Source organism: Leuresthes tenuis, unplaced genomic scaffold (genome assembly GCF_036924035.1).
Source record: "Leuresthes tenuis unplaced genomic scaffold, fLeuTen1.0.hap1 SCAF_8, whole genome shotgun sequence".
Lineage (NCBI taxonomy): Eukaryota > Metazoa > Chordata > Actinopteri > Atheriniformes > Atherinopsidae > Leuresthes > Leuresthes tenuis.
In genome coordinates this window covers 235,636-261,763 of record NW_027325362.1, presented here as the reverse complement: position 1 = coordinate 261,763, position 26,128 = coordinate 235,636, and the positions used below count along the sequence as shown (strand labels likewise).

Genomic DNA, 26,128 nt, shown 5'->3' with positions numbered 1-26,128 from the left:
GAGGTTTCGCCTCTCAGTTTAATTCACTGTTTACTCATTTCTTGTTGTTTATTGTTTGTTTTATTTTAAAAATTATGTTAAATCGACATTTTTGAGTCACAAAGTTTACATTCATTGCTAATATATTTCCTTTAATTTTCTGGGAATGAATATCTTTCCCTTTGATAAAGGTGCAGTTCTGGTTCCGGCGGCCCGTGATTCAGAACCTTCAGTCCTTCGGTTCTGGTCAGAAGTCTTTTTTGGGAAATGGGAAAGATTTCAGGGTTGATTCCTTTCCTCTGTTGGACTTTCTGTCCAAGCCGTCCTGTTGTCGGTTCTGGGTTCTTTGTTTTGGCGCTTTTGTTCTGGAAAGTTCTGTAAAAACAAGCTGATGACAACTGGATCTGTAAAGTGTTGAAATCCATCTTTCCACTCATCGTACGCAGCTCCAAGCGGCGCAGCCAGTGTGTGACGTCAGCGCGCAGGACGTCAGGGGGGTTTAAAGGCGGGCCGGGATTCCTGAGGATTACCCATCGAACCCCGCGGGTAAAGATGGCGACAGCTGAACAGGGCAGCGGATCAACTTTCTCTGAGCGGCTCTGAGCGGATTCTTTGCCGTCAAACGGAGCGTCTCAGCCGAATCCTTCTCCTCCCGCTGCTGCTGCTTCTCTGTCCAGCTCGCCGGACCTCAGCGCTCTTCCCGGGCCTCGGATCAGTTCGGAGCCCCCTATCTCCTCCCTGCGTCCCCTCCCTCCCTCCCTCCCTCCCCGCCGGAGGAGCAGACCGGTGCTCCGGATAAAGTTTCTGTCCTCTCCGCTCTCCGGGAGCTGTCTGAGGAGTCTTCCCGGACCGCACCGCGCAGACCGGCCTTCAGGTAAGCTTGCAGCGGGTGGGGTGGTTCCGAACTAATGAGGAGCTGGCGGCTCGGATGATTCGGCGTGTTCGGTACTGGTGTCCGTGTGGTAGGCGGTGCAGCTTGTTGTTGCGGCTAACTGGGCCACGGTTGGAGCCAGTTCACGGTCTGAGCAGGTTCTGCTCCATTTGACGGGCAGTGGGATGGCGGTGTCGGAACGGTGTTTAGGGACCGTTCGGTCCGGTGTGCTGCGGACGGAACCAGACTGTGTTTGTCCCCCGACAGCCTGTCAGACAGCACTGAGGGCAGCAGAAGGGCCTGTCAGACAGCACTGAGGGCAGCAGAAGGGCCTGTCAGACAGCACTGAGGGCAGCAGAAGGGCCTGTCAGACAGCACTGAGGGCAGCAGAAGGGCCTGTCAGACAGCACTGAGGGCAGCAGAAGGGCCTGTCAGACAGCACTGAGGGCAGCAGAAGGGCCTGTCAGACATCACTGAGGGCAGCAGAAGGGCCTGTCAGACAGCACTGAGGGCAGCAGAAGGGCCTGGCAGACAGCACTGAGGGCAGCAGAAGGGCCTGGCAGACAGCACTGAGGGCAGCAGAAGGGCCTGGCAGACAGCACTGAGGGCAGCAGAAGGGCCTGGCAGACAGCTGAGTGGAAAAACACCGTGAACACACCTGCACCCCTCAGCCAATCAGAGGCCGGAAGACCTGCAGGACAAGGCGATGGGTCACTGCTTAGTTCAGACTGATTATCAGTTATTGATCTGATTCTCAGGCGTTAAAAGAAGTTATTGTTCTTCAGACTTTCCTGGTAGTGATCGGTCAGTATTGATCATTTGTTGGTTCTGAAGCTGTTTTGGTAAAATTTGAAGCGTTCTGGTGGGTCAATCAGAACCCAAACTGAAACAACCTGTGGGTCAGCGGGCCTTGGGTCGCATGACCACAAGGCGCCATCACTCAGGACCGACCCAGATGGTTCCTGTTAAAAAAGCTGGACCGGTTCTGTGTGGGTCAGCATAAAGAGCTGCTGAACTTGGCAGGTTCCGGTCCGGTCCAAGAGGTCCAGCTTTTAGCCTGGATCTGAATCCGATCCCACAGTTCTGGAAGTACTGGGCAGTGTGAGGCTCTGTTTTAGAACGGCTCGTTCTGATTGGTTACCACCTGAACCAACCCAGTCAAAGACCTTTAGAACTCTGACCCAAGGTGGTTCTGTATGTTTGGTGAACAGTCTGTAGGACGCTGAAAGTCCAGTGTGCAGGAAGTTCTGGAGCTGCTTGGATGAATGGAACATGGATGTACAGAACTCTGATGTTGACGGTTAAAACGTCAGAACTTTGGACCATCGGTAGTACAGACGGATGAGCAGCCGGTGCCGTTTCTCCTGGTTCTGCTATCATAGATGGACCAGAACATTAAACGCGAGGAGGTGACTATGCTAGTTTCAGTTTGGTGTTAAATTAGTTCAGGATCAGTGGTTCTGATCACCTCTGTGCTGGAACTGAAGAAGAAACATTGATAGAAGCCTGGTTTGTGACGTCATCATCAGGTTCTGAGGGTCCTGCACATCTTGGTCTGACATACTGAATGTTTTTAATGGATCAGAACCCACATAGAGCGGTTTGGTACTTTGGATCCACAAACAGTGACTGTACTGAAGTCCAAACGGCTCAACTGAAAAGAACCGAGTCCCTCAGAAGGCTGTCTGGGCTGAAGGAGGAGGCAGAACCATGATTACAGAGTGGTTCTCTCAGCTGGCCCTTTTATTGGTTTAAACTTAAGATTTTTGGGTCAGAACACATGAAAATGGCCTCTCTGAGCTCGGCCCGTGTTGAAGTCTGGTTCTGACCCAGACTTCATCCTAATATAGTCAATACAACTGACCCAGTTCTGCAGAACTCAGTCCTGTCGGGCAGCTGATGGTCGGAGGTTGCCTGTAAGATGCGTTCCTGTCACCGTGGGACGTCCCAGCTTCCTCCTTTCATTGATTCACGTTGTTCAGACAAAAAGCTGATCATTATGATCCATAACCTTCTGACACATGTCATTGGCCTTGTATCAGTATTGATTTCTGGAATCCAGAACCTCCAGACCTGCCTGATCTGGTTCTGTTCTGATGGCTGAAACCAGAACAGAACCTGGAAGAACAAAAGAACAGTCTGCAGACGCCACCTGAGCTTAGGTATGTGTGGCTCAGGTGAACATGAGCTCAGGTGAACATGAGCTCAGGTGAACATGAGCTCAGGTGAACATGAGCTCAGGTGAACATGAGCTCAGGTGAACATGAGCTCAGGTGTAAGGTGCGTCTGGTTTCATGTTCAGATTATGTCACTTATATTCCATGATGTGCCGGTGAGCAGCTCCATGAATGAAACCAAAGGGTTCGCCTTTATAGAGGGACGGGGTTCGCCTTTATGGAGGGACGGGGTTCGCCTTTATGGAGGGACGGGGTTCGCCTTTATGGAGGGACGGGGTTCGCCTTTATGGAGGGACGGGGTTCGCCTTTATGGAGGGACGGGGTTCGCCTTTATGGAGGGACGGGGTTCGCCTTTATGGAGGGACGGTGTTCGCCTTTATGGAGGGACGGGGTTCGCCTTTATGGAGGGACGGGGTTCGCCTTTATGGATGGACGGGGTTCGCCTTTATGGATGGAGGGGGTTCGCCTTTATAGATGGAGGGGGTTCGCCTTTATGGATGGAGGGGGTTCGCCTTTATGGATGGAGGGGGTTCGCCTTTATGGATGGAGGGGGTTCGCCTTTATAGAGGGACGGGGTTCGCCTTTATGGATGGACGGGGTTCGCCTTTATAGAGGGACGGGGTTCGCCTTTATAGAGGGACGGGGTTCGCCTTTATAGAGGGACGGGGTTCGCCTTTATAAATGGGGAGTTTGCCTTTATTGATGACTGTTCGCCTTTATAAATGGGGAGTTTGCCTTTATTGATGACTGTTCGCCTTTATAAATGGGGAGTTTGCCTTTATTGATGACTGTTCGCCTTTATAAATGGGGAGTTTGTCTTTATTGATGACTGTTCGCCTTTATAAATGCGGAGTTTGCCTTTATTGATGACAGTTTGCCTTTATGGATGGACGGGGTTCGCCTTTATGGATGGACGGGGTTCGCCTTTATGGATGGACGGGGTTCGCCTTTATGGATGGAGGGGGTTCGCCTTTATAGAGGGACGGGGTTCGCCTTTATAAATGGGGAGTTTGCCTTTATTGATGAATGTTCGCCTTTATAAATGGGGAGTTTGCTGATGATCCAGTTGTCCCTGGAGGTCGGTTCGACCCTCTGGCGGACGCCGGCTTCCAGCTGGAGACCTTCATGGTCACTGTTGGTGTGATGTAGGGACGAGGCTTCACCTGTAACTTTGAACTCTGGCTGTTTGTATGTGTGTGACAGCCTCATTGACTCGCTCTGTGTGTCCGTCTTGTGTTTCAGGTCATTGGAGGAGTGAGGTCACATGCCCTTAGAAGGAGAGGCCGGGCTGGCTGAGAGAGGTTAGGCAGCAGAGAGGATGAAGAGCCTGAGGTGAGGATGATCCGGTGTCCGTTATCTGCGTCTAAAGAAGTCTTTCATGGCAGAATGATGAATCCAGGATTTATTTGATCAGTGACTGGTTCATGATTCTGTCTTCTTTCAGTCTGATGTCACCTGATTATGTGAGCATGAACCTCATAAATCAGCTGTTGCTTCATGTAACTCTTTTGGTTTTACTGTTTTTCAGATTTTATCCCATCGGTGGATGAAGTCTGAAGGAGCCGCTCACAGTTGAGGTACAAACACTGAACCATAGCAGGTGGAAACGCACATAACACCGGATCAGGCCCAAATAGGCCTCACTTCAGGGTCATTCTGGACCAGACAGGCCATGATAAAACAGGAAGTGATCAGCTGAAGAAGTGCAGAAGGAGGAGGGACAGCTACGACAGACTCTAGTTTAAAACCATGCTGTAAATATACGGTGGGTGTGGCCTCTCGGGCCCCCCGTATATGATGTTATCTCAGAACCGTGAGAGGTTTCCACCGAGGTGAGCGACTGCTCCAGCTGGTCAGAAGGTTGAATCAGAGCACGTTTGGGTTTTATGTAATACCTCTGATGGTCGGGGTGTAATACCTCTGATGGTCGGGGTGTAATACCTCTGATGGTCGGGGTGTAATACCTCTGATGGTTGGGGTGTAATACCTCTGACGGTTGGGGTGTAATACCTCTGACGGTTGGGGTGTAATACCTCTGATGGTTGGAGTGTAACACCTCTGATGGTCGGGGTGTAATACCTCTGATGGTCGGGGTGTAATACCTCTGATGGTTGGGGTGTAATACCTCTGATGGTTGGGGTGTAATACCTCTGATGGTTGGGGTGTAATACCTCTGATGGTCGGAGTGTAACACCTCTGATGGTCGGGGTGTAATACCTCTGATGGTCGGGGTGTAATACCTCTGATGGTTGGGGTGTAATACCTCTGATGGTTGGGGTGTAATACCTCTGATGGTTGGGGTGTAATACCTCTGATGGTTGGGGTGTAATACCTCTGATGGTCGGAGTGTAACACCTCTGATGGTCGGGGTGTAATACCTCTGATGGTCGGGGTGTAATACCTCTGATGGTCGGGGTGTAATACCTCTGATGGTTGGGGTGTAATACCTCTGATGGTTGGAGTGTAATACCTCTGATGGTTGGGGTGTAATACCTCTGATGGTTGGGGTGTAATACCTCTGATGGTTGGGGTGTAATACCTCTGATGGTCGGAGTGTAACACCTCTGATGGTCGGGGTGTAATACCTCTGATGGTCGGGGTGTAATACCTCTGATGGTCGGGGTGTAATACCTCTGATGGTCGGGGTGTAATACCTCTGATGGTCGGGGTGTAATACCTCTGATGGTTGGGGTGTAATACCTCTGATGGTTGGAGTGTAATACCTCTGATGGTTGGAGTGTAATACCTCTGATGGTTGGGGTGTAATACCTCTGATGGTTGGGGTGTAATACCTCTGATGGTTGGGGTGTAATACCTCTGATGGTTGGGGTGTAATACCTCTGACGGTTGGGGTGTAATACCTCTGATGGTTGGGGTGTAATACCTCTGATGGTTGGGGTGTAATACCTCTGATGGTTGGGGTGTAATACCTCTGATGGTTGGGGTGTAATACCTCTGATGGTAGGAGTGTAATACCTCTGATGGTCGGAGTGTAACACCTCTGATGGTCGGGGTGTAATACCTCTGATGGTCGGGGTGTAATACCTCTGATGGTCGGGGTGTAATACCTCTGATGGTTGGGGTGTAATACCTCTGATGGTTGGGGTGTAATACCTCTGATGGTTGGGGTGTAATACCTCTGATGGTCGGGGTGTAATACCTCTGATGGTTGGGGTGTAATACCTCTGATGGTTGGGGTGTAATACCTCTGATGGTTGGAGTGTAATACCTCTGATGGTTGGAGTGTAATACCTCTGATGGTTGGGGTGTAATACCTCTGATGGTTGGGGTGTAATACCTCTGATGGTTGGGGTGTAATACCTCTGATGGTTGGAGTGTAATACCTCTGATGGTTGGAGTGTAATACCTCTGATGGTTGGGGTGTAATACCTCTGACGGTTGGGGTGTAATACCTCTGACGGTTCGAGTGTAATACCTCTGATGGTTGGGGTGTAATACCTCTGATGGTTGGAGTGTAATACCTCTGATGGTCGGAGTGTAACACCTCTGATGGTCGGGGTGTAATACCTCTGATGGTTGGGGTGTAATACCTCTGATGGTCGGGGTGTAATACCTCTGATGGTCGGGGTGTAATACCTCTGATGGTCGGGGTGTAATACCTCTGATGGTTGGGGTGTAATACCTCTGATGGTTGGGGTGTAATACCTCTGATGGTCGGGGTGTAATACCTCTGATGGTCGGGGTGTAATACCTCTGATGGTCGGGGTGTAATACCTCTGATGGTCGGAGTGTAATACCTCTGATGGTCGGGGTGTAATACCTCTGATGGTTGGGGTGTAATACCTCTGATGGTTGGGGTGTAATACCTCTGATGGTTGGGGTGTAATACCTCTGATGGTTGGGGTGTAATACCTCTGACGGTCGGGGTGTAGTACCTCTGATGGTTGGGTTGTAATACCTCTGACGGTTGGAGTGTAATACCTCTGATGGCCACCAGATGCTACTCCAGCATCACATAAAGTGGGTTCTTGTGATTGAAAAGAATTCGGAACCATTCTGGGTCATAAAATCAACTGGATTGATCTTCAGATGGTCTTTCGTACAAATCTCTTCTCACTCATTTTCATTCTTATGGTCACCTGATGGTTGTCGCCTCGGTTTTATTCTGATGTCAGATTTAGACCAAATAAAGATGTCATAAATAATGTCAGAGGCATAACTGACAGTTAGAATTGCTCCTGCTATCTGTCAGGGGTAGAGCCAATGGTTTGAAGGCCATTATTATTCCCACTCTTCTTTTTTCCATTCCTATGGAAGAATATGGATAAAGTGGTTCTGATCTCCTGAATGTGTGTGAGTGATGTATAACATTTAATTATTAAATGGGACGGGATAGTGTTGTGGTATGATTGCCACCTTCCATGTGGGAGACCTGGGTTCAAATCCTGCATGAAAGGTTCTACCCCCAGTAGGGTTCCTTACCCTACCTGCTAAATGCATGAACATAAACTGTTTTTACCCCTTTTTAAAATGTTGCAGTACACAGGATGGAAGCAGGAAGCTGTTGACCTGTCCAACCCTCTTATTCCGATGTTGTGCTTCATGACAAAACCATTTAACGATCGGATGGATTAAGGTTTCTAACTCTTAAGTTCTAAGTGTTCCATGATGGAATAATTATAGATTTGGAAATCCACTTGGTACTGAAATCTTATGGCATTCAAACCTTGGATGATTGGAGAAATCCACATGATGGAAAAATCAAATCTGAAGACTTGAGATGTAAATATGTTCAAATTAGGTCAGGATTGAGCCAAAGTTTTGGTTAAAAACTGGCGTCAAACCCCGGTTCACAGATGCTGAGACTAATATTATCCAACATAAAGGGGAATAATTGAGATGAGAGGAATCCGGAAACTGTCCCGTTTGGATCCTTGAACATGATCTGGTTTCGGTGCTGTTTGGGCCAAACTTTCAACATCACAGTTCTGACTCCCGGGTGTATGACAGCTAAAAGTTTGACCTGTTCAACCAGCTGTGATGGAAATCTGTAAAATCCCCACCTTTAGCTTTAAAAAGACAAAAGTCCTTTAAATGTAGGCTTTGATATCTGATTACGTCCTTCACTTGTTATCCATTCACTTTCGGTCACTCTTAGGCTCCGCCTTCTTGTCCATATAGGGTCACAAACTGAACTTAAGCTGTTCTCAGACCAATTGATGACATCACAGTGTCCCCGCCCCTTTCTTCCTGTGAGTGTATTAGTGTTCGGAAACAGGAAGTCAGACCTGTCCATCAGCGCTGAGGTTCTGCTCACATCAGTGAGCGTCCTCACAGAGATGGAAACTCTGAGTGAGACAGATTGACGTCTCATTGGCTCCCTGAGGGCAGCGTGGGTCATGTGACCTGGATGGACCAAATGGAGCAGAAAGTCAAGAAAGAACCCTGGAGAACATCCACGCTGAGGTGGTTGTTTGAAACTGCTCTGCAAAGTGGTTCTTAATGCTAAGCTAACAGAGGCTAACAGCTGTTCCCTCAGTGACATCACAGCCAGCTGATCGACTGTAGAGAAAAACATCCTGTCTGACCGTTAGCATGTTAGCTCCTGGTTCATTCACATAAACAGGCTGACAGGCTAACATTAGCACCGCTCAGATCAATACTGCGGCACTTCCTGTTCTGGAAACACAATGATCAATAATTCCCTGAGGGACACCACACACACACACACACACACACACTCACACGGACGCGCACACACACACACACACACACACACACACACACTGTAACACACACACACACAGAGACACACACACTCACACACACACACACACACTGTAACACACACACAGACAGACTCACACACACACACACACACTGTAACACACACACACACAGAGACACACACACTCACACACACACACACACACTGTAACACACACACTCACACACACACACACACGGACACACACACGGACGCACACACACACACACACACACAGAGAGACACACACACACACACTGTAACACACACGGACACATGTTTGATGCTGATCAGGGGCGACCGAGCATCGATCTGAACAGAGGGAGGGACTGGGCTGGGAATGTGACGGCGTTAACCAGCTCCAGTCGTGGTGGAGGCGTTGTGGCGAGCAGTTAGCGGGCGAGCGGCGGGCGTTGTTAACTACCTCGGCTAACGTGTGTTCTCCTGGCAGGACTGACCGACCGACTGGAACCAGGACAGGAAGGACGCGGGCCCAGGATGACGAGTGCTGCCCCGGCCAGGAAGCCATACCGAAAGGCTCCGCCTCAGCACCGTGAGACTCGCCACGCCCTGCCCACTGCGCCGCCGCCGCCTGCACCGCAGCCCGACATCAATCAGGTAAACAAATGTCCCCTGAACAAACCTCCACACCCCCCCCAGCACCTCGCCCACTCCTCCCGCCTCCCTGCCGGCTGTCTGCGGACGCACAATGAGAGGTCGAGGCGTGACGCCCAGATCCCGTCGCCCTCCGATAGCGAGCTGGACGTCTCCAGCCTGTCCAGTCTGGAGCTCTGCATCCCACCGCCACTGCTCTTCAGCAGCCCCGCCCACCGCCACAATCGGACAAACCAGGCCAGGACTATGGCGGTGGATGTCACTGCGTCTGACTGCCACGTTTCAAGTCCTCGCCATGGTCCGCGACATCACCAAACCGCTAAGAGGTCCAGCAGCAGAGGACGCCACAGAAGCTCCGCCCCAGTCAGGAAACACTCCCCAACCCGTCAGCCCAGAGGAGAGCGCCACAGCCAGACGCAGGCCGCCGCCAGCCGGCGGCAGGCCGCCGCCCCCCCTAAGGGCATCCTGAAGCAGCCGGCACCGTTGGGCTTGGAGCACACCTATGACATCATCAGAAAGTCGAAGTCGGTTGAGCTGCTGGAGGACGGCGCACGCCACCTACCGGTTCACTCTTTTGACCGGGCAGAACGGCGGGCGCCGTCCTCGCTTCGATCCTCAGCCCCTCCCTCCCCGTGCAGGACCAACTGGAACTGGAGGATGCAGGTTCTCGAGGATAAGGTCCGTTTCTCCAACTTCCTGGACGAGATCACCTGCCGGGTTCTTAGCCCCGCCCGCCTTATGCTGCTTAGCGGGTCCCGTGGCAGCGAGCAGGGAAGCCCCACCCCCCTGCACAACCGCCGCCACGCCCAAGGGAACCAGCAGGCGGAGTCCACAGACAGGACTCGCCGCTGGAACGACTGGGTGGCATCACTGCTGCGGCCAGACAGCTGGTGCCAGCCCCTGGAGGGCCATGATGATGTCACGCAGGGGGCAGGGCCTAAAGAGGCGGCCAAAGGAGGAAAGCTGGAGGCTCAGGACACAAAAGAGTCTCCAAGATACAAACGTCCACTTTCTAATCTTTCTCTGTTGTCCCACATCAAGGTAGGTCAGGGGAGGAATTGTTCTTCAGCCATTTTGTTTAAACTGAGCAAAAGATGGTGAACCGCATGAAGAAGGAGCTTTCATTTGTGTTCTATAGGAAGGAGGAGATTTGGAGGATGTTAAGACTGGTTTAGACTGGTTTGAAATTGGGTTTAGAACTGGTTTTAGACCGGGTTTGGAACTGGTTTCAACCTGGGTCTGGAATTGGTTTTAGGCCGGGTTTGGGACAGGTTTCAAGCTGGGCTTGGAACTGGTTTTAGATGGGTTTGAAATTGGGTTTAGAACTGGTTTTAGATGGGTTTGAAATTGGGTTTAAAACATGTTTTTAGATGGGTTTGAAACTGGTTTCAACCTGGGTTTGGAATTGGTTTCAGGCTGGGCTTGGAACTGGTTTTAGATGGGTTTGAAATTGGGTTTATATCTGGTTTCAGGCTGGGTTTAAAACACGTTTTAGATGGGTTTGGAATTGGTTTCAGGCTGGGTTTGGAATTGGTTTCAGGGTGGGTTTGGGACTGGTTTTATATGGGTTTGAAATTGGGTTTATATCTGGTTTCAGGCTGGGTTTAAAACATGTTTTAGATGGGTTTGAAACTGGTTTCAACCTGGGTTTGGAATTGGTTTCAGGGTTGGTTTGGAATTGGTTCCAGGGTTGGTTTGGAATTGGTTCCAGGGTTGGTTTGGAATTGGTTTCAGGTTGGGTTTGGGACTGGTTTTATATGGGTTTGAAATTGGGTTTATATCTGGTTTCAGGCTGGGTTTAAAACATGTTTTAGATGGGTTTGAAACTGGTTTCAACCTGGGTTTGGAATTGGTTTCAGGGTTGGTTTGGAATTGGTTCCAGGGTTGGTTTGGAATTGGTTCCAGGGTTGGTTTGGAATTGGTTTCAGGTTGGGTTTGGGACTGGTTTTATATGGGTTTGAAATTGGGTTTATATCTGGTTTCAGGCTGGGTTTAAAACATGTTTTAGATGGGTTTGAAACTGGTTTCAACCTGGGTTTGGAATTGGTTTCAGGGTTGGTTTGGAATTGGTTTCAGGGTTGGTTTGGAATTGGTTCCAGGGTTGGTTTGGAATTGGTTTCAGGTTGGGTTTGGGACTGGTTTTAGATGGGTTTGAAATTGGGTTTAGATCTGGTTTCAGGCTGGGTTTAAAACACGTATTAGATGGGTTTGAAACTGGTTTCAACCTGGTTTTGGAATTGGTTTCAGGCTGGGCGTGGAACTGGTTTTAGATGGGTTTGAAATTGGGTTTAGAACTGGTTTTAGATGGGTTTGAAATTGGGTTTAGATCTGGTTTTAGACTGGGTTTGGAACTGGTTTCATGCTTGGTTTTAGACTGGTTTCAACATGGGTTTGGAACTGGTTTCAGGGTGGGTTGAGAACTGATTTGAAACCAGTTTTTGGAACTGGTTTTGGTCTGATTTTTATTTATTTCTTTTTTTAACCTCTTGGAGCTATCCACTGTTCCTTTGTTTTTGTTCCAGAGTTCTTGGTTCTCAATCGAAGTTGTCTTGAGTTGACATAAGCAGGAAGTGAGCGAAGTCATGTGACTTCAGTGTTTGTTACTCGAATGGTTCACCATCTACTGTTAAAGTGCAGCAGTGTGTTCCTGGCCAGGTTAAACTTCCCTATTCCTGTTGTTACTGCAGACTATCGGTAGGATGGTTCACTCTGAAGCTCATTTGTAGTTCTTGAATGAACAGATTCTGTACCATCTGAGCAGCATGAGGGTTCTGACTCTGTTCTGCTCTTTTTCAGGAGGTGTTATCAGACCCTGACAGGATCAGGTGAGTCTACTGTCAACAAAAACTTAGATAAAAGTTATTTAAAGGTTTTACAGACACGAAGAACTGGTTTCCAGAGTCTTCTGACTAACTTCTTTATATTCAGAACCAAACCCAGAACCTGCAGCAGCAGCACTCAGTGGAAGCTGCTCCAGATGTTTCCATCCTTCAGCTTCCTTTAATGACTCTTTTTAATGAGTTTTTCCCAGGAATCTGAGTCCATTCCTGCTGAATCCCAGATTCCAGCTGCTCAGCAGTCCCTGGTTGTCTGGTTCTCCTCTTCATGATGCTCCAACATCTGCAGCAGGAGACAGATGTGGACTGCAGGCAGCAGCCGAGCTCACACACTCTGTGTGTCTGAAGCTGCTGGAAGTCCTGCAGAATGAGGTCTGGCATCGTCCTGCTGAAATAACCACAGAAGTCACCTTGATGGCAGCATCTGTCTCTCCAGAACTCCAACATCCAGCATGCATCAGTGGTACCTTCACCCAGATGAAGCCCTCCATGCCCTGGACTCTGCTGCAGCCCCAGACCATCACAGACGCTGGCTTTAAACCTTCCTCTGAGAACAGCTGGATGCTCTTTCTCAGCAGTTTTCCCCAGAAGCAGCTGAAACGTGGACTCATCTGCCCACAGAACACGTGTCCACTGTCTTTCTGTCCCTCTGAGATGAGCTGGAGTCCAGAGAACTGGGCCGTGGTTCTGCTCAGAGCTGATATATGGCTTCCTCCTGGTGTGATGCAGCTTCAGCTCACATTTCTGGATGCAGCCGTGGACTGTGTTGAGTGGAAATGCTTTTCCCAGCTCCTCCTGAGCCCATGTGGCTGTATGGATCATGGTGGCCTGACGGTTTCTCCTGCAGTGCTGCCTGAGGGCTCCGAGCTCATCCAACAGGGCTTTCTGTCCTTGGCCTTTCCACACTGAGACTTCCCCAGACTCCCTGAATCTGTTCCCAATATTCTGCTCTGTAGATGCTGAAAGACCAAAGTTCTTTCCAGTCTGACTCTGAGGAATATTTCCTGAACTTATTGATGATTCTCTGATGGAGTTTGGCCCAAAGCGGTGAGCCACGACCCATCCTTGTTGGAGAGGCTGAACCTTTGGTGGAAGCTGCTTTTATACCCAATCCTGACACCCTCACCTGTCAGCAGGTAACCTGCTGCTTGGAGAAGCTCCAGAAGCTGTTGCTGTAGATTCTATAAACTTTCTGTCTTTCTTTGGCTCCAGAACAGCTTTTACTGAGTGCTGCTGCAGGTTCTGTTGGTCAGTGAAGACTCTGAAGGTTCAAACTGATGAAGTAATCACAGATTTAGGTTTTCCTTGCATTAAAAAGCTTCTAAATGGTCTAACTAAAGGTGGAATGTGTTCTGTATAAATCCTGCATGTTTTATCTGTGCTAATAATGAGGTGTCTGTGGATCACGATGGCTTCACTCGACAGAAATTTTGGGAAAAAACCTGGATTCAGAGTCGCAGGTGGGGTCCAACCGGCCCAGTTCAGCGGGGATGTTCGCAGTTTTGCTCACAAATGTCCTGAATGTGAATTAAATGAGTTTTTTGTTATTGACTGAGCACCAACGTACCAGAATCTGTCTGATTGGTTGGATGGTGGTACTGATGGATGCTTTGGTTAATGAGTCACTGTGATGGCGCCTTTCTGTCACTCATTCAGGTCCAGTGCAGCAGAACCGTCCTTTCACAGTGGATGTAGTCTGAGCACTGCCCTCATCTTCAGCCACTAAACTAAAACACTTCCTGTTACCCAGAATCCTCCAGCAGCAGAATGAGGACCTGCAGCGCCGCCTTTCCCTCTCTACACACAAGATGGAGGCAATGGAGGCGGAGTTTGATGGCAGCCGTCATTACATGGAGGCAGAGCTCAGCCGGACCCGTGACGACCTGGACAAGATGAGAGACAAGTTCCGCAGGTGAGGAGTGTGATGATATTTCAGCCGCCAGGATGAAGATGATGAAGAAGAAGCAGAGGGGGGGGTGGTTTTCCAGGTTCTGTCTGAAATCACAATGAAAGGATCATTGCTTCGTATCCTGGACAGAAAGGTGGTCCTTAGGTAGTCACACCTGTGACTCTGACTCTACTCAGGTATCCCACACAGAGCTGTGGCCATGACTCAGCAGCCGTGAAACTGTGACTCGGCAGCCGTGAAACTGTGACTCGGCAGCAGTGAAACTGTGACTCGGCAGCAGTGAAACTGTGACTCGGCAGCAGTGAAACTGTGACTCGGCAGCAGTGAAACTGTGACTCGGCAGCAGTGAAACTGTGACTCGGCAGCAGTGAAACTGTGACTCGGCAGCAGTGAAACTGTGACTCGGCAGCAGTGAAACTGTGACTCGGCAGCAGTGAAACTGTGACTCGGCAGCAGTGAAACTGTGACTCGGCAGCAGTGAAACTGTGACTCGGCAGCCGTGAAACTGTGACTCGGCAGCAGTGAAACTGTGACTCGGCAGCAGTGAAACTGTGACTCGGCAGCAGTGAAACTGTGACTCGGCAGCAGTGAAACTGTGACTCGGCAGCAGTGAAACTGTGACTCGGCAGCAGTGAAACTGTGACTCGGCAGCAGTGAAACTGTGACTCGGCAGCAGTGAAACTGTGACTCGGCAGCAGTGAAACTGTGACTCGGCAGCAGTGAAACTGTGACTCGGCAGCAGTGAAACTGTGACTCGGCAGCAGTGAAACTGTGACTCGGCAGCAGTGAAACTGTGACTCTGACTCAGCCCAGGTATCCCTCACAGTCTCAGAGCTGTGGAACTGTGACTCGGCAGCAGTGAAACTGTGACTCGGCAGCAGTGAAACTGTGACTCGGCAGCAGTGAAACTGTGACTCGGCAGCAGTGAAACTGTGACTCGGCAGCAGTGAAACTGTGACTCGGCAGCAGTGAAACTGTGACTCGGCAGCAGTGAAACTGTGACTCGGCAGCAGTGAAACTGTGACTCTGACTCTACTCAGGTATCCCACACAGAGCTGTGGCTGTGACTCAGCAGCAGTGAAACTGACTCTGACTCAGCCCAGGTATCCCACAGTCTCTGAGCTGTGGCTGTGACTCGGCAGCAGTGAAACTGTGACTGTGCTAAAGCTGCCATCTGATTTGTGACTCGAATCCTTTGACCTGAGTTGAATTGTTTGTTGATGAGCTGTGACTTGGCTTTGACTCGTCATGCGCTGTGACTCGTGGTATAACCTGTAACTGTCTCTGTCCACAGACTCCAGAACAGCTACACGGCGTCTCAGAGAGCCAATCAGGACCTGGAGGAGAAGCTCCACGCCCTGGTAAAATTCACCTGCTTCATCTGCTGCTGATTGGCTCTTTGAACTATTGATTATGTGCAGTGTGTGATCAATAATGATCAATAACAAACTATGTTTAAGTATTGTTGTACAGCCACACACACATACATCCGGCAAAGCTGATCGATCACATGATCAATCACCTTGTGCCTCATCAATGAGACCTCATCCTGATAGCTCTGTAAAGAAGCTCCTGATTGGTCCTGAGTTTGTGATCTCACTGATAATAAATGGGTCCTGTGTGTTGAGCTCATTGATCTCACTCAGCCAATAGCTGATCAATATCTTAATGAAAACGCACTCCGAGGCTGTTTATTGATTAACTGTGGAAAAGTCCTGATTGACAGCAGGGTGGTTGTCAGGGGCGACGAGGTCAGAGTGGCTGCAGGAAGTTGCTGTGGTGATGGTTGGACATGGCTTCGGGTCGATGACATCAACATTTAACCCGTTAAACAGAACCAGACAGAACCGTTCAGCCGGTGTGAAATCTCCAGAACTGGATTGGGTTCTAGACTTTTTATCATCTGAGGAAACATGAAATAAACTCTGATAAATGAATTAACACGGAGGAAAAGCTGTGACTTATAACAGTGGCTGGTTATGACATCATAAAGGGCGTTTGAACAGGTCCAAACTCTGGTTCAAAATGAAAGTATCCAGCTAAAAACTGTTCTTCAGAACCAGAACAACCTTCCTCCAGTTAACCATGTAGAGAAAAATACTCCAAAAACAGGGTTTTACTTCCTGGTTCTGGGCTTGAGTTCAGATCAGGTTCTTATTTTATACTTTAGAGACTAAAGTGGATCTGAGATCAGACTGTTCCCACAGCTGTGTGTCAGTGATTGATCACTTCGTTCAGAACACCTGAGGAATGCGAGGTGATCCGAGTCAGACGGAACCGACAGCTTTTCTGTGATGTAGTCTAATCAGGTGGGAAACGGGGGGCTGCCACCTGGTGGTCAAACTGGGGATAGCATTCGTTTTCAATTTGGTCCATTTGATCCCAAACTGTCTCTGGGCTGGTTTTTGGTTCTGGTTAAGTCTCGGATCAGAACAGGTGACAGGAAACTGGACCTCAGGTGTTCTGACGAGTGTGAGAACCGGTGATGCCGCTTTCTAATGACTCGTTTTCCAACTTCCTGTTTGTCTGACTGTCCTTCTTCATCTCTTCTTTCTTTTCTCACGCTGCTCTCTGATGGACTCATCTTCATCTTCATCACCTTCATCAGGCCGCCGTCAGTCAGACATGGGTTCATGCAGTTGCGTTTCCTCCACCTTCATCCCTCCATCCTCAGTTTTCTTCTGTTTTCTGTCTGAACGTTTGAACTCCAGGTCGTTGCAGTCGGGGTTTGAAATGCCGTCAGCTGCAGTTCAGCTCCGCCTCCATCACAGAGATGCAGCCTATAAGAAGTGTTTGTGGCTCCGCTCCACGAATCAACACAAACCTTTTGTAGATAAAAACGAGCTGAAATATGACATGCATGCTCAGACCCCGTGGCGTGCCGCTCAGACCCCGTGGCGTGCCGCTCAGACCCCGTGGCGTGCCGCTCGGACCCCGTGGGGGACCCTCAGACCCCGTGGCGTGCCGCTCAGACCTCATGGCGTGCCGCTCAGACCCCAACGGAACATGCTAACGGAACATGCTAACGGAACATGCTAACGGAACATGTTAACGGGCCGGGTTAACGGAACATGTTAACGGGCCGGGTTAACGGAACATGTTAACGGGCCGGGTTAACGGAACATGTTAACGGGCCGGGTTAACGGAACATGTTAACGGGCCGGGTTAACGGAACATGTTAACGGAACATGCTAACGGGCCGGGTTAACGGAACATTTTAACGGAACATGTTAACGGAACGGGTTAACGGAACATGTTAACGGGCCGGGTTAACGGAACATGTTAACGGAACATGTTAACGGGCCGGGTTAACGGAACATGTTAACGGAACATGTTAACGGGCCGGGTTAACGGAACATGTTAACGGAACATGTTAACGGACCGGGTTAACGGAACATGTTAACGGGCCGGGTTAACGGGCCGGGTTAACGGAACATGTTAACGGAACATGTTAACGGAACATGTTAACGGACCGGGTTAACGGAACATGTTAACGGACCGGATTAACGGAACATGTTAATGGAACATGTTAACGGAACATGTTAACGGACCGGATTAACGGAACATGTTAATGGAACATGTTAACGGAACATGTTAACGGACCGGATTAACGGAACATGTTAATGGAACATGTTAACGGAACATGTTAACGGGCCGGGTTAACGGAACATGTTAACGGAACATGTTAACGGAACATGTTAACGGAACATGCTAACGGAACATGTTAACGGGCCGGGTTAACGGAACATGTTAACGGAACATATTAACGGGCCGGGTTAACGGAACATGTTAACGGGCCGGGTTAACGGAACATGTTAACGGAACATGCTAACGGGCCGGGTTAACGGAACATTTTAACGGAACATGTTAACGGAACGGGTTAACGGAACATGTTAACGGGCCGGGTTAACGGAACATGTTAACGGAACATGTTAACGGGCCGGGTTAACTGAACATGTTAACGGAACATGCTAACGGGCCGGGTTAACGGAACATTTTAACGGAACATGTTAACGGACCGGGTTAACGGAACATGTTAACGGGCCGGGTTAATGGAACATGTTAACGGAACATGTTAACGGGCCGGGTTAACGGAACATGTTAACGGAACATGCTAACGGGCCGGGTTAACGGAACATTTTAACGGAACATGTTAACGGACCGGGTTAACGGAACATGTTAACGGAACATGCTAACGGGCCGGGTTAACGGAACATTTTAACGGAACATGTTAACGGACCGGGTTAACGGAACATGTTAACGGGCCGGGTTAATGGAACATGTTAACGGAACATGTTAACGGGCCGGGTTAACGGAACATGTTAACGGGCCGGGTTAACGGAACATGTTAACGGGCCGGGTTAACGGAACATGTTAACGGACCGGGTTAACGGACCGGGTTAACGGACCGGGTTAACGGAACATGTTAACGGAACATGTTAACGGAACATGTTAACGGAACATGTTAACGGAACATGTTAACGGGCCGGGTTAACGGAACATGTTAACGGGCCGGGTTAACGGACCGGGTTAACGGACCGGGTTAACAGTGACCCTCTGCAGTTCTGGCTCTGAGCTGCAGTTCTGGCTCTGAGGTCCAGTTCTGGCTCTGAGGTCCAGTTCTGGCTCTGAGGTCCAGTTGTGGCTCCGAGGTCCAGTTCTGGCTCTGAGGTCCAGTTCTGGCTCTGAGGTCCGGTCCTGGCTCTGAGGTCCAGTTCTGGCTCTGAGGTCCAGTTGTGGCTCTGAGGTCCAGTTGTGGCTCTGAGGTCCAGTTCTGGCTCTGAGGTCCAGTTCTGGCTCTGAGGTCCAGTTCTGGCTCTGAGGTCCAGTTCTGGCTCTGAGCTGCAGTTCTGGCTCTGAGGTCCAGTTCTGGCTCTGAGGTCCAGTTCTGGCTCTGAGGTCCAGTTCTGGCTCTGAGGTCCAGTGACCCTCTGGAGAGTCTTATTCTGCACATGCTCAGTGATGACCCCGTGGTGCCGGCTGGACACTCCAGGGTGTTTGCTCCTCTCCGAGCGATCTTTGCCATGCAAGCTTTAGCTTGAGCCGCTTTGACAGAAACTTGATTATTGATCAGATTTCAGCTTCAGTGCTTTGATCAAGATCCTATCAGATCTGATTGATCGTTTTATAGTTCCTGCATCCCCTAATGTATCTGTGCAGCGCTGCTGGCTGTTGCAGCATTCAAATGATCTGGGAAAACTGTAGAGTGATGGATTAGGAAATATGGATCATTTATTGATTCAGTAAGAACCGCAAACATGTCGTCTGTGAATGTTTGAGTGATCAGAGTCAGGGTTGTTCCCACATGATCTGAATGTATGTTGAAATAAAGACCCAGCTGCTGATTGGCTGCCTCAGCTGTGCCAGACAGTCATTGGTCTAAAATGTTGTCTTTGCTCCGCCCACAGCTGCGGAAGGTGGAGAGAGACAAAAAGACGATGGACCAGGAGATCGTGGAGCTCACCAACAAACTGCTGGACGCCAAAAACACCATTGACCACCTGGAGGAGCTCAACGTGAGACAAAGCAACAGCTTTCCCACTTCTCATTCTTATTATTTTAACACCTTCAGAGCTGCAGATGCTTTTCATTATGTTGGGTCAAACTGAGCGCGCTCAGACTGTGTCAGGCTGCCAGTCCAACCTGCTCTCTGTGTGCAGGAGCGCTACAGGCAGGACTGCAACCTGGCCGTTCAGCTGCTCAAATGCAACAAGTCGCACTTCAGGAACCACAAGTTTGCCGACGTAAGTACCTGCTCTTAGGACTCGGTCCTCATAAGACTGTCAGTCAACATCATGGCGACAGTAATTCTGCAGGAAGTGATGTCATCACACCTGCTGGAGCTCAGTCATCCAGAGAGGTGAAGCAGTTACCATGGAAACCTGACTTCAGAAGTGATCACATGACGCAGATGAATAGCTGAGGTCATCAACAGGATGTTAAATGTGTGTGTGGCTGAGTTATTGATCTCGATTATTGACTGCTGCCTTAGATCCGTCAGACCTCAGAGTGTGTGTGAGGACAGAACCGTCTCAGGTCCAAACAGAACCGTCTCAGGTCCAAACAGAACCGTCTCAGGTCCAAACAGAGCCGTCTCAGGTCCAAAGGTCCTAGGTCCAAACAGAGCCGTCTCAGGTCCAAACAGAACCGTCTCAGGTCCAAACAGAACCGTCTCAGGTCCAAACAGAACCGTCTTAGGTCCAAACAGAGCCGTCTCAGGTCCAAACAGAGCCGTCTCAGGTCCAAACAGAACCGTCTCAGGTCCAAACAGAACCGTCTCAGGTCCAAACAGAACCGTCTCAGGTCCAAAGGTCCTAGGTCCAAACGGAGCCGTCTCAGGTCCAAACAGAACCGTCTCAGGTCCAAACAGAACCATCTCAGGTCCAAAGGTCCTAGGTCCAAACAGAGCCGTCTCAGGTCCAAACAGAACCGTCTTAGGTCCAAACAGAACCGTCTTAGGTCCAAACAGAGCCGTCTCAGGTCCAAACAGAGCCGTCTCAGGTCCAAACAGAACCGTCTCAGGTCCAAACAGAACCGTCTCAGGTCCAAACAGAACCGTCTCAGGTCCAAAGGTCCTAGGTCCAAACAGAGCCGTCTCAGGTCCAAACAGAACCGTCTCAGGTCCAAACAGAACCGTCTCAGGTCCAAACAGAGCCGTCTCAGGTCCAAACAGAACCGTCTCAGGTCCAAACAGAACCGTCTCAGGTCCAAACAGAACCGTCTCAGGTCCAAAGGTCCTAGGTCCAAACGGAGCCGTCTCAGGTCCAAACAGAACCGTCTCAGGTCCAAACAGAACCATCTCAGGTCCAAAGGTCCTAGGTCCAAACAGAGCCGTCTCAGGTCCAAACAGAACCGTCTTAGGTCCAAACAGAACCGTCTTAGGTCCAAACAGAGCCGTCTCAGGTCCAAACAGAGCCGTCTCAGGTCCAAACAGAGCCGTCTCAGGTCCAAACAGAGCCGTCTCAGGTCCAAACAGAACCGTCTCAGGTCCAAAGGTCCTAGGTCCAAACGGAGCCGTCTCAGGTCCAAACAGAACCGTCTCAGGTCCAAACAGAACCATCTCAGGTCCAAAGGTCCTAGGTCCAAACAGAGCCGTCTCAGGTCCAAACAGAACCGTCTTAGGTCCAAACAGAACCGTCTTAGGTCCAAACAGAGCCGTCTCAGGTCCAAACAGAGCCGTCTCAGGTCCAAACAGAGCCGTCTCAGGTCCAAACAGAGCCGTCTCAGGTCCAAAGGTCCTAGGTCCAAACAGAGCCGTCTTCGGTCCAAACAGAGCCGTCTCAGGTCCAAACAGAGCCGTCTCAGGTCCAAACAGAGCCGTCTCAGGTCAAAACAGAGCCGTCTCAGGTCCAAAGGTCCTAGGTCTTAGGTCCAAACAGAACCGTCTTAGGTCCAAACAGAGCCGTCTTAGGTCCAAAGGTCCTAGGTCTTAGGTCCAAACAGAACCGTCTTGGGTCCAAAGAGAGCCATCGAAGGTCCAAAGGTCTTAGGTCCAAACAGAGCCGTCTTAGGTCCAAACAGAGCCGTCTTAGGTCCAAAGGTCCTAGGTCCAAACAGAGCCGTCTTAGGTCCAAAGGTCCTAGGTCTTAGGTCCAAAGGTCCTAGGTCTTAGGTCCAAAGGTCCTAGGTCTTAGGTCCAAAGGTCCTAGGTCCAAACAGAGCCGTCTTAGGTCCAAAGGTCCTAGGTCCAAACAGAGCCGTCTTAGGTCCAAAGGTCCTAGGTCCAAACAGAGCCGTCTTAGGTCCAAAGGTCCTAGGTCCAAACAGAGCCGTCTTAGGTCCAAAGGTCCTAGGTCTTAGGTCCAAACAGAGCCGTCTTAGGTCCAAAGGTCCTAGGTCTTAGGTCCAAAGGTCCTAGGTCCAAACGGAGCCGTCTTAGGTCCAAAGGTCCTAGGTCCAAACGGAGCCGTCTTAGGTCCAAAGGTCCTAGGTCCAAACGGAGCCGTCTTAGGTCCAAAGGTCCTAGGTCCAAACGGAGCCGTCTTAGGTCCAAAGGTCCTAGGTCCAAACAGAGCCGTCTTAGGTCCAAAGGTCCTAGGTTCAAACAGAGCCGTCTTAGGTCCAAAGGTCCTAGGTTCAAACAGAGCCGTCTTAGGTCCAAAGGTCCTAGGTCTTAGGTCCAAACAGAACCGTCTTAGGTCCAAAGAGAGCCATCGAAGGTCCAAAGGTCTTAGGTCCAAACAGAGCCGTCTTAGGTCCAAAGGTCCTAGGTCCAAACAGAGCCGTCTTAGGTCCAAAGGTCCTAGGTCCAAACAGAGCCGTCTTAGGTCCAAAGATCCTAGGTCCAAACAGAGCCGTCTTAGGTCCAAAGGTCCTAGGTCTTAGGTCCAAACAGAGCCGTCTTAGGTCCAAAGGTCCTAGGTCCAAACAGAGCCGTCTTAGGTCCAAAGGTCCTAGGTCTTAGGTCCAAACAGAGCCGTCTTAGGTCCAAAGGTCCTAGGTCCAAACAGAGCCGTCTTAGGTCCAAAGGTCCTAGGTCCAAACAGAGCCGTCTTAGGTCCAAAGGTCCTAGGTTCAAACAGAGCCGTCTTAGGTCCAAAGGTCCTAGGTTCAAACAGAGCCGTCTTAGGTCCAAAGGTCCTAGGTTCAAACAGAGCCGTCTTAGGTCCAAAGGTCCTAGGTCCAAACAGAGCCGTCTTAGGTCCAAAGGTCCTAGGTCTTAGGTCCAAAGAGAGCCGTCTTAGGTCCAAAGGTCCTAGGTCCAAACAGAGCCGTCTTAGGTCCAAAGGTCCTAGGTCCAAACAGAGCCGTCTTAGGTCCAAAGGTCCTAGGTTCAAACAGAGCCGTCTTAGGTCCAAAGGTCCTAGGTTCAAACAGAGCCGTCTTAGGTCCAAAGGTCCTAGGTTCAAACAGAGCCGTCTTAGGTCCAAAGGTCCTAGGTCTTAGGTCCAAAGAGAGCCGTCTTAGGTCCAAAGGTCCTAGGTCCAAACAGAGCCGTCTTAGGTCCAAAGAGAGCCGTCTTAGGTCCAAAGGGAGCCGTCTTAGGTCCAAAGGTCCTAGGTCCAAACAGAGCCGTCTTAGGTCCAAAGGTCCTAGGTCCAAACAGAGCCGTCTTAGGTCCAAAGGTCCTAGGTCTTAGGTCCAAAGAGAGCCGTCTTAGGTCCAAAGGTCCTAGGTCCAAACAGAGCCGTCTTAGGTCCAAAGGTCCTAGGTCCAAACAGAGCCGTCTTAGGTCCAAAGGTCCTAGGTTCAAACAGAGCCGTCTTAGGTCCAAAGGTCCTAGGTTCAAACAGAGCCGTCTTAGGTCCAAAGGTCCTAGGTCCAAACAGAGCCGTCTTAGGTCCAAAGGTCCTAGGTCCAAACAGAGCCGTCTTAGGTCCAAAGGTCCTAGGTCCAAACAGAGCCGTCTTAGGTCCAAAGGTCCTAGGTCTTAGGTCCAAAGAGAGCCGTCTTAGGTCCAAAGGTCCTAGGTCTTAGGTCCAAACGGAGCCGTCTTAGGTCCAAACAGAGCCGTCTTAGGTCCAAAGGTCCTAGGTCCAAACAGAGCCGTCTTAGGTCCAAAGGTCCTAGGTCTTAGGTCCAAACGGAGCCGTCTTAGGTTCAAACAGAGCCGTCTTAGGTCCAAAGGTCCTAGGTCCAAACAGAGCCGTCTTAGGTCCAAAGGTCCTAGGTCCTCTCCTAAGAGAGCAGTCTTAAACTGACCAGCTTTAAGGTGGAGGTTCAGTTATTGATCACCTGTCAGTTATACTCTGATAATCTCTAACGAAGCTGAACAGAAGCAGAGACTCTGACTTTAGGCTGAATGAACCCAACGGACCAATCGCAGCAGCTGAAATAAAGAGTAGAATCTGACAGGAAACAGGAAGTGCTGCTTTCTCAGTGGTTTCTGTGTGTTGCAGCTTCCCTCTGAGCTCCAGGACATGCTCAACAAACACATGAAGAGCAGCCTCCCGGAGCGAGGCCCCGCCCTCGGACCTCAGGACCCGGACACGCTCAGTCTGACGCCCGCCGACGTCGTGCCGACCTCCGTCATCGCCCGTGTGCTGGAGAAACCCGAGCCGCTGGTTCTGAACTCCGCCCAGTCCAGCAGCTGCGGCCGCCCAGTCGCCGAGGACGTCTTCGTGCACGTGGACATGACCGGGCCGGCGGGCGCCGAGGCCCGGGAGAACGCCGGCAGTCAGGAGGTGGCGCAGCAGAACGGTTCCTGTCGCAGCCAGAGCAGCCTTGATGAGGAGGCGGGGGGAGCGCCGTCCTTCGAGAAGCTGAACCCGTACCCGGCGCCGCCGCCGCCCCACCCGCTCTACCCCGGCCGCAAAGTCATCGAGTTCTCGTCCGACGACAAAGTCAAGATTCCTAAAAACTCGCCGCTGCCCAACTGCACCTACGCCACCCGGCAGGCCATCTCGCTCAGCCTCGTGCAAAACGACGACGAGCGGCTGGTGCCCGGCAGTCCTGCCCCCTCCTCCTCCTCTGGCGGGGGAGGCGGGGCCAACCAGCGCACGCCACCATCGCAACGGGAGGCCACAAGTGAGCCGCTGTCCAGCCAGTCCAGCCCCTTCAGCAGCCCCCCACAGGTAAGATGAAGCCCTGGAATTCCAGGATGGAAACCAGAACTTACTGATCCGAGATGTCTAGTGATGATGTCACTAACCCCTTGTGGCCCCGCCCCCTCTTCCGCAGGCACCCAGCGTCCTGGCAAGCTCCGGCAGCTCGGAGGAGGACCTGCTCGCCAACTGGCAGCGGATGTTTGTGGAGAAGATGGCGCCGTCCTGCGACGGCGCTCTGACGCACCGCACGGCGTTTAGCAGCCAGATGGCTCAGGAGCTCCAAAGGCGAAGACAAGCAGCGGGGGGCGGGGCCTCCTCCTCCTCAGACCACCACAGGACGGCCTACTCAGATGGCGAGGAGGGCTCTTCTGCACGCAGCTGGACGCCGAGCCGCGGGTCCAGTCTGGACACTGACACGGACACGGAGCCACGGCCCGGTAGGAAGGCACGCCACGGCGGCTCAGTGGAGGAGGGTGAGCGTCTGCTCATGAACCTGGAGGACGCCGGCGGTGACACAGCGGACAGCGTGGCGCCCGGCCCCGCAGACGCCGGCAGGAATAAGGAGGAGGAAGAAGATGAGAGCTCGGCCGAAGAGCGCGATGTCCTCCCCCGTGACCTGCCCGTCATCTCGTCCCGCCTCCTGGACTTTGACCCCGCCCTCGCCACCGCCGTGCCACAGCGACCTCAGAAGAGCCCGAAGAGGATGGGCGTGCACCACCTGCATCGCAAAGACAGCCTGACCAGGGCCCAGGAGCAAGGCACGCTGCTGGACTGAGCCGGCTGTTCCCACGGCAACAGGGCTGCCCGCTGATCCAGGAAATAGCCATACCTTACCTACGCTGATCAGCTGATGTTTGTTTACAAACAAACAAAGGTACTTTGAATTCCAACATTTTCTTCTTCAGCTGTTTTTATTGAGCAGCATTCTGATTGGTCGCTCGTGGCAGCAGGTGCTGCTGGGTCTGAACAGGTGAGCTGTCGCTGCACTCAGGTGGTAAAGGATGCAGTGATGTCATTACTCGCAGGAAACTTCCTCCTGTCTGTATTTGAAGCTGATTGGAGCTGAAATGATCATGTGACCATCAGTCTCACAGCTGCCGCCATCTTGTGGTGAAGTTGCAGACAGCAGCCGTCTCAGTCGTTACCTGTGGGCTGACTCACCTGTGGAGGAGGCCATGAAAGGCTTTGAGTTCCTCCTTCTTCTGTGGTTTCCACAATGTTTTGATTGGAAACTAAAATCTGGACAAAGAATCAGTGTCAGAGTGTTTTATTAGAAAATTAAACTGAAAACCCTTTTATTGTCATTTACTGAACATAGGCTTTTATTTTGAAGGGAACAAATGAGACAACTGGGCACACGCACGTGCACGTGCACACTGGGACTCTCAGTGCCTCTGTCACTTCCTGTCTGAGGCCGTGAGCGTGACCCCGGCCGCTGGTCATGTGACCCCGGCCGCTGGTCATGTGACACCGGCCGCTGGTCATGTGACACCGGCCGCTGGTCGCGTGACGCCGGCCGCTGGTC

The 26,128-nt window shown here is 51.0% G+C and overlaps 1 protein-coding gene across 1 annotated transcript; it reads left to right on the top strand.

Moving 5' to 3' along the window:
• The first annotated feature begins 491 nt into the window (after positions 1-491).
• tjap1 (tight junction associated protein 1 (peripheral)) lies at positions 492-26,116 on the top strand. The gene is made up of 11 exons (XM_072390459.1): positions 492-853; positions 4,270-4,359; positions 4,556-4,604; positions 9,207-9,373; positions 12,167-12,195; positions 13,958-14,119; positions 15,411-15,477; positions 19,525-19,632; positions 19,777-19,860; positions 23,956-24,630; positions 24,737-26,116. Exons 4-11 carry the CDS (start codon positions 9,254-9,256, stop codon positions 25,376-25,378), a joined length of 1,887 nt encoding a protein of 628 aa, XP_072246560.1. The 5' UTR covers positions 492-853; positions 4,270-4,359; positions 4,556-4,604; positions 9,207-9,253; the 3' UTR covers positions 25,379-26,116.
• The last annotated feature ends 12 nt before the right edge of the window (positions 26,117-26,128 follow it).

What these genes read in the sequence shown, in the direction of transcription:
- tjap1 (XM_072390459.1), top strand. Translation starts at nt 9,254, where the DNA reads ATGACGAGTGCTGCCCCGGCCAGGAAGCCATACCGAAAGGCTCCGCCT. An exon ending in CGCAGCCCGACATCAATCAG is followed by an intron (nt 9,374 to 12,166) that starts GTAAACAAATGT and finishes GCTCTTTTTCAG; the next exon opens with GAGGTGTTATCAGACCCTGA. An exon ending in TCAGACCCTGACAGGATCAG is followed by an intron (nt 12,196 to 13,957) that starts GTGAGTCTACTG and finishes CCTGTTACCCAG; the next exon opens with AATCCTCCAGCAGCAGAATG.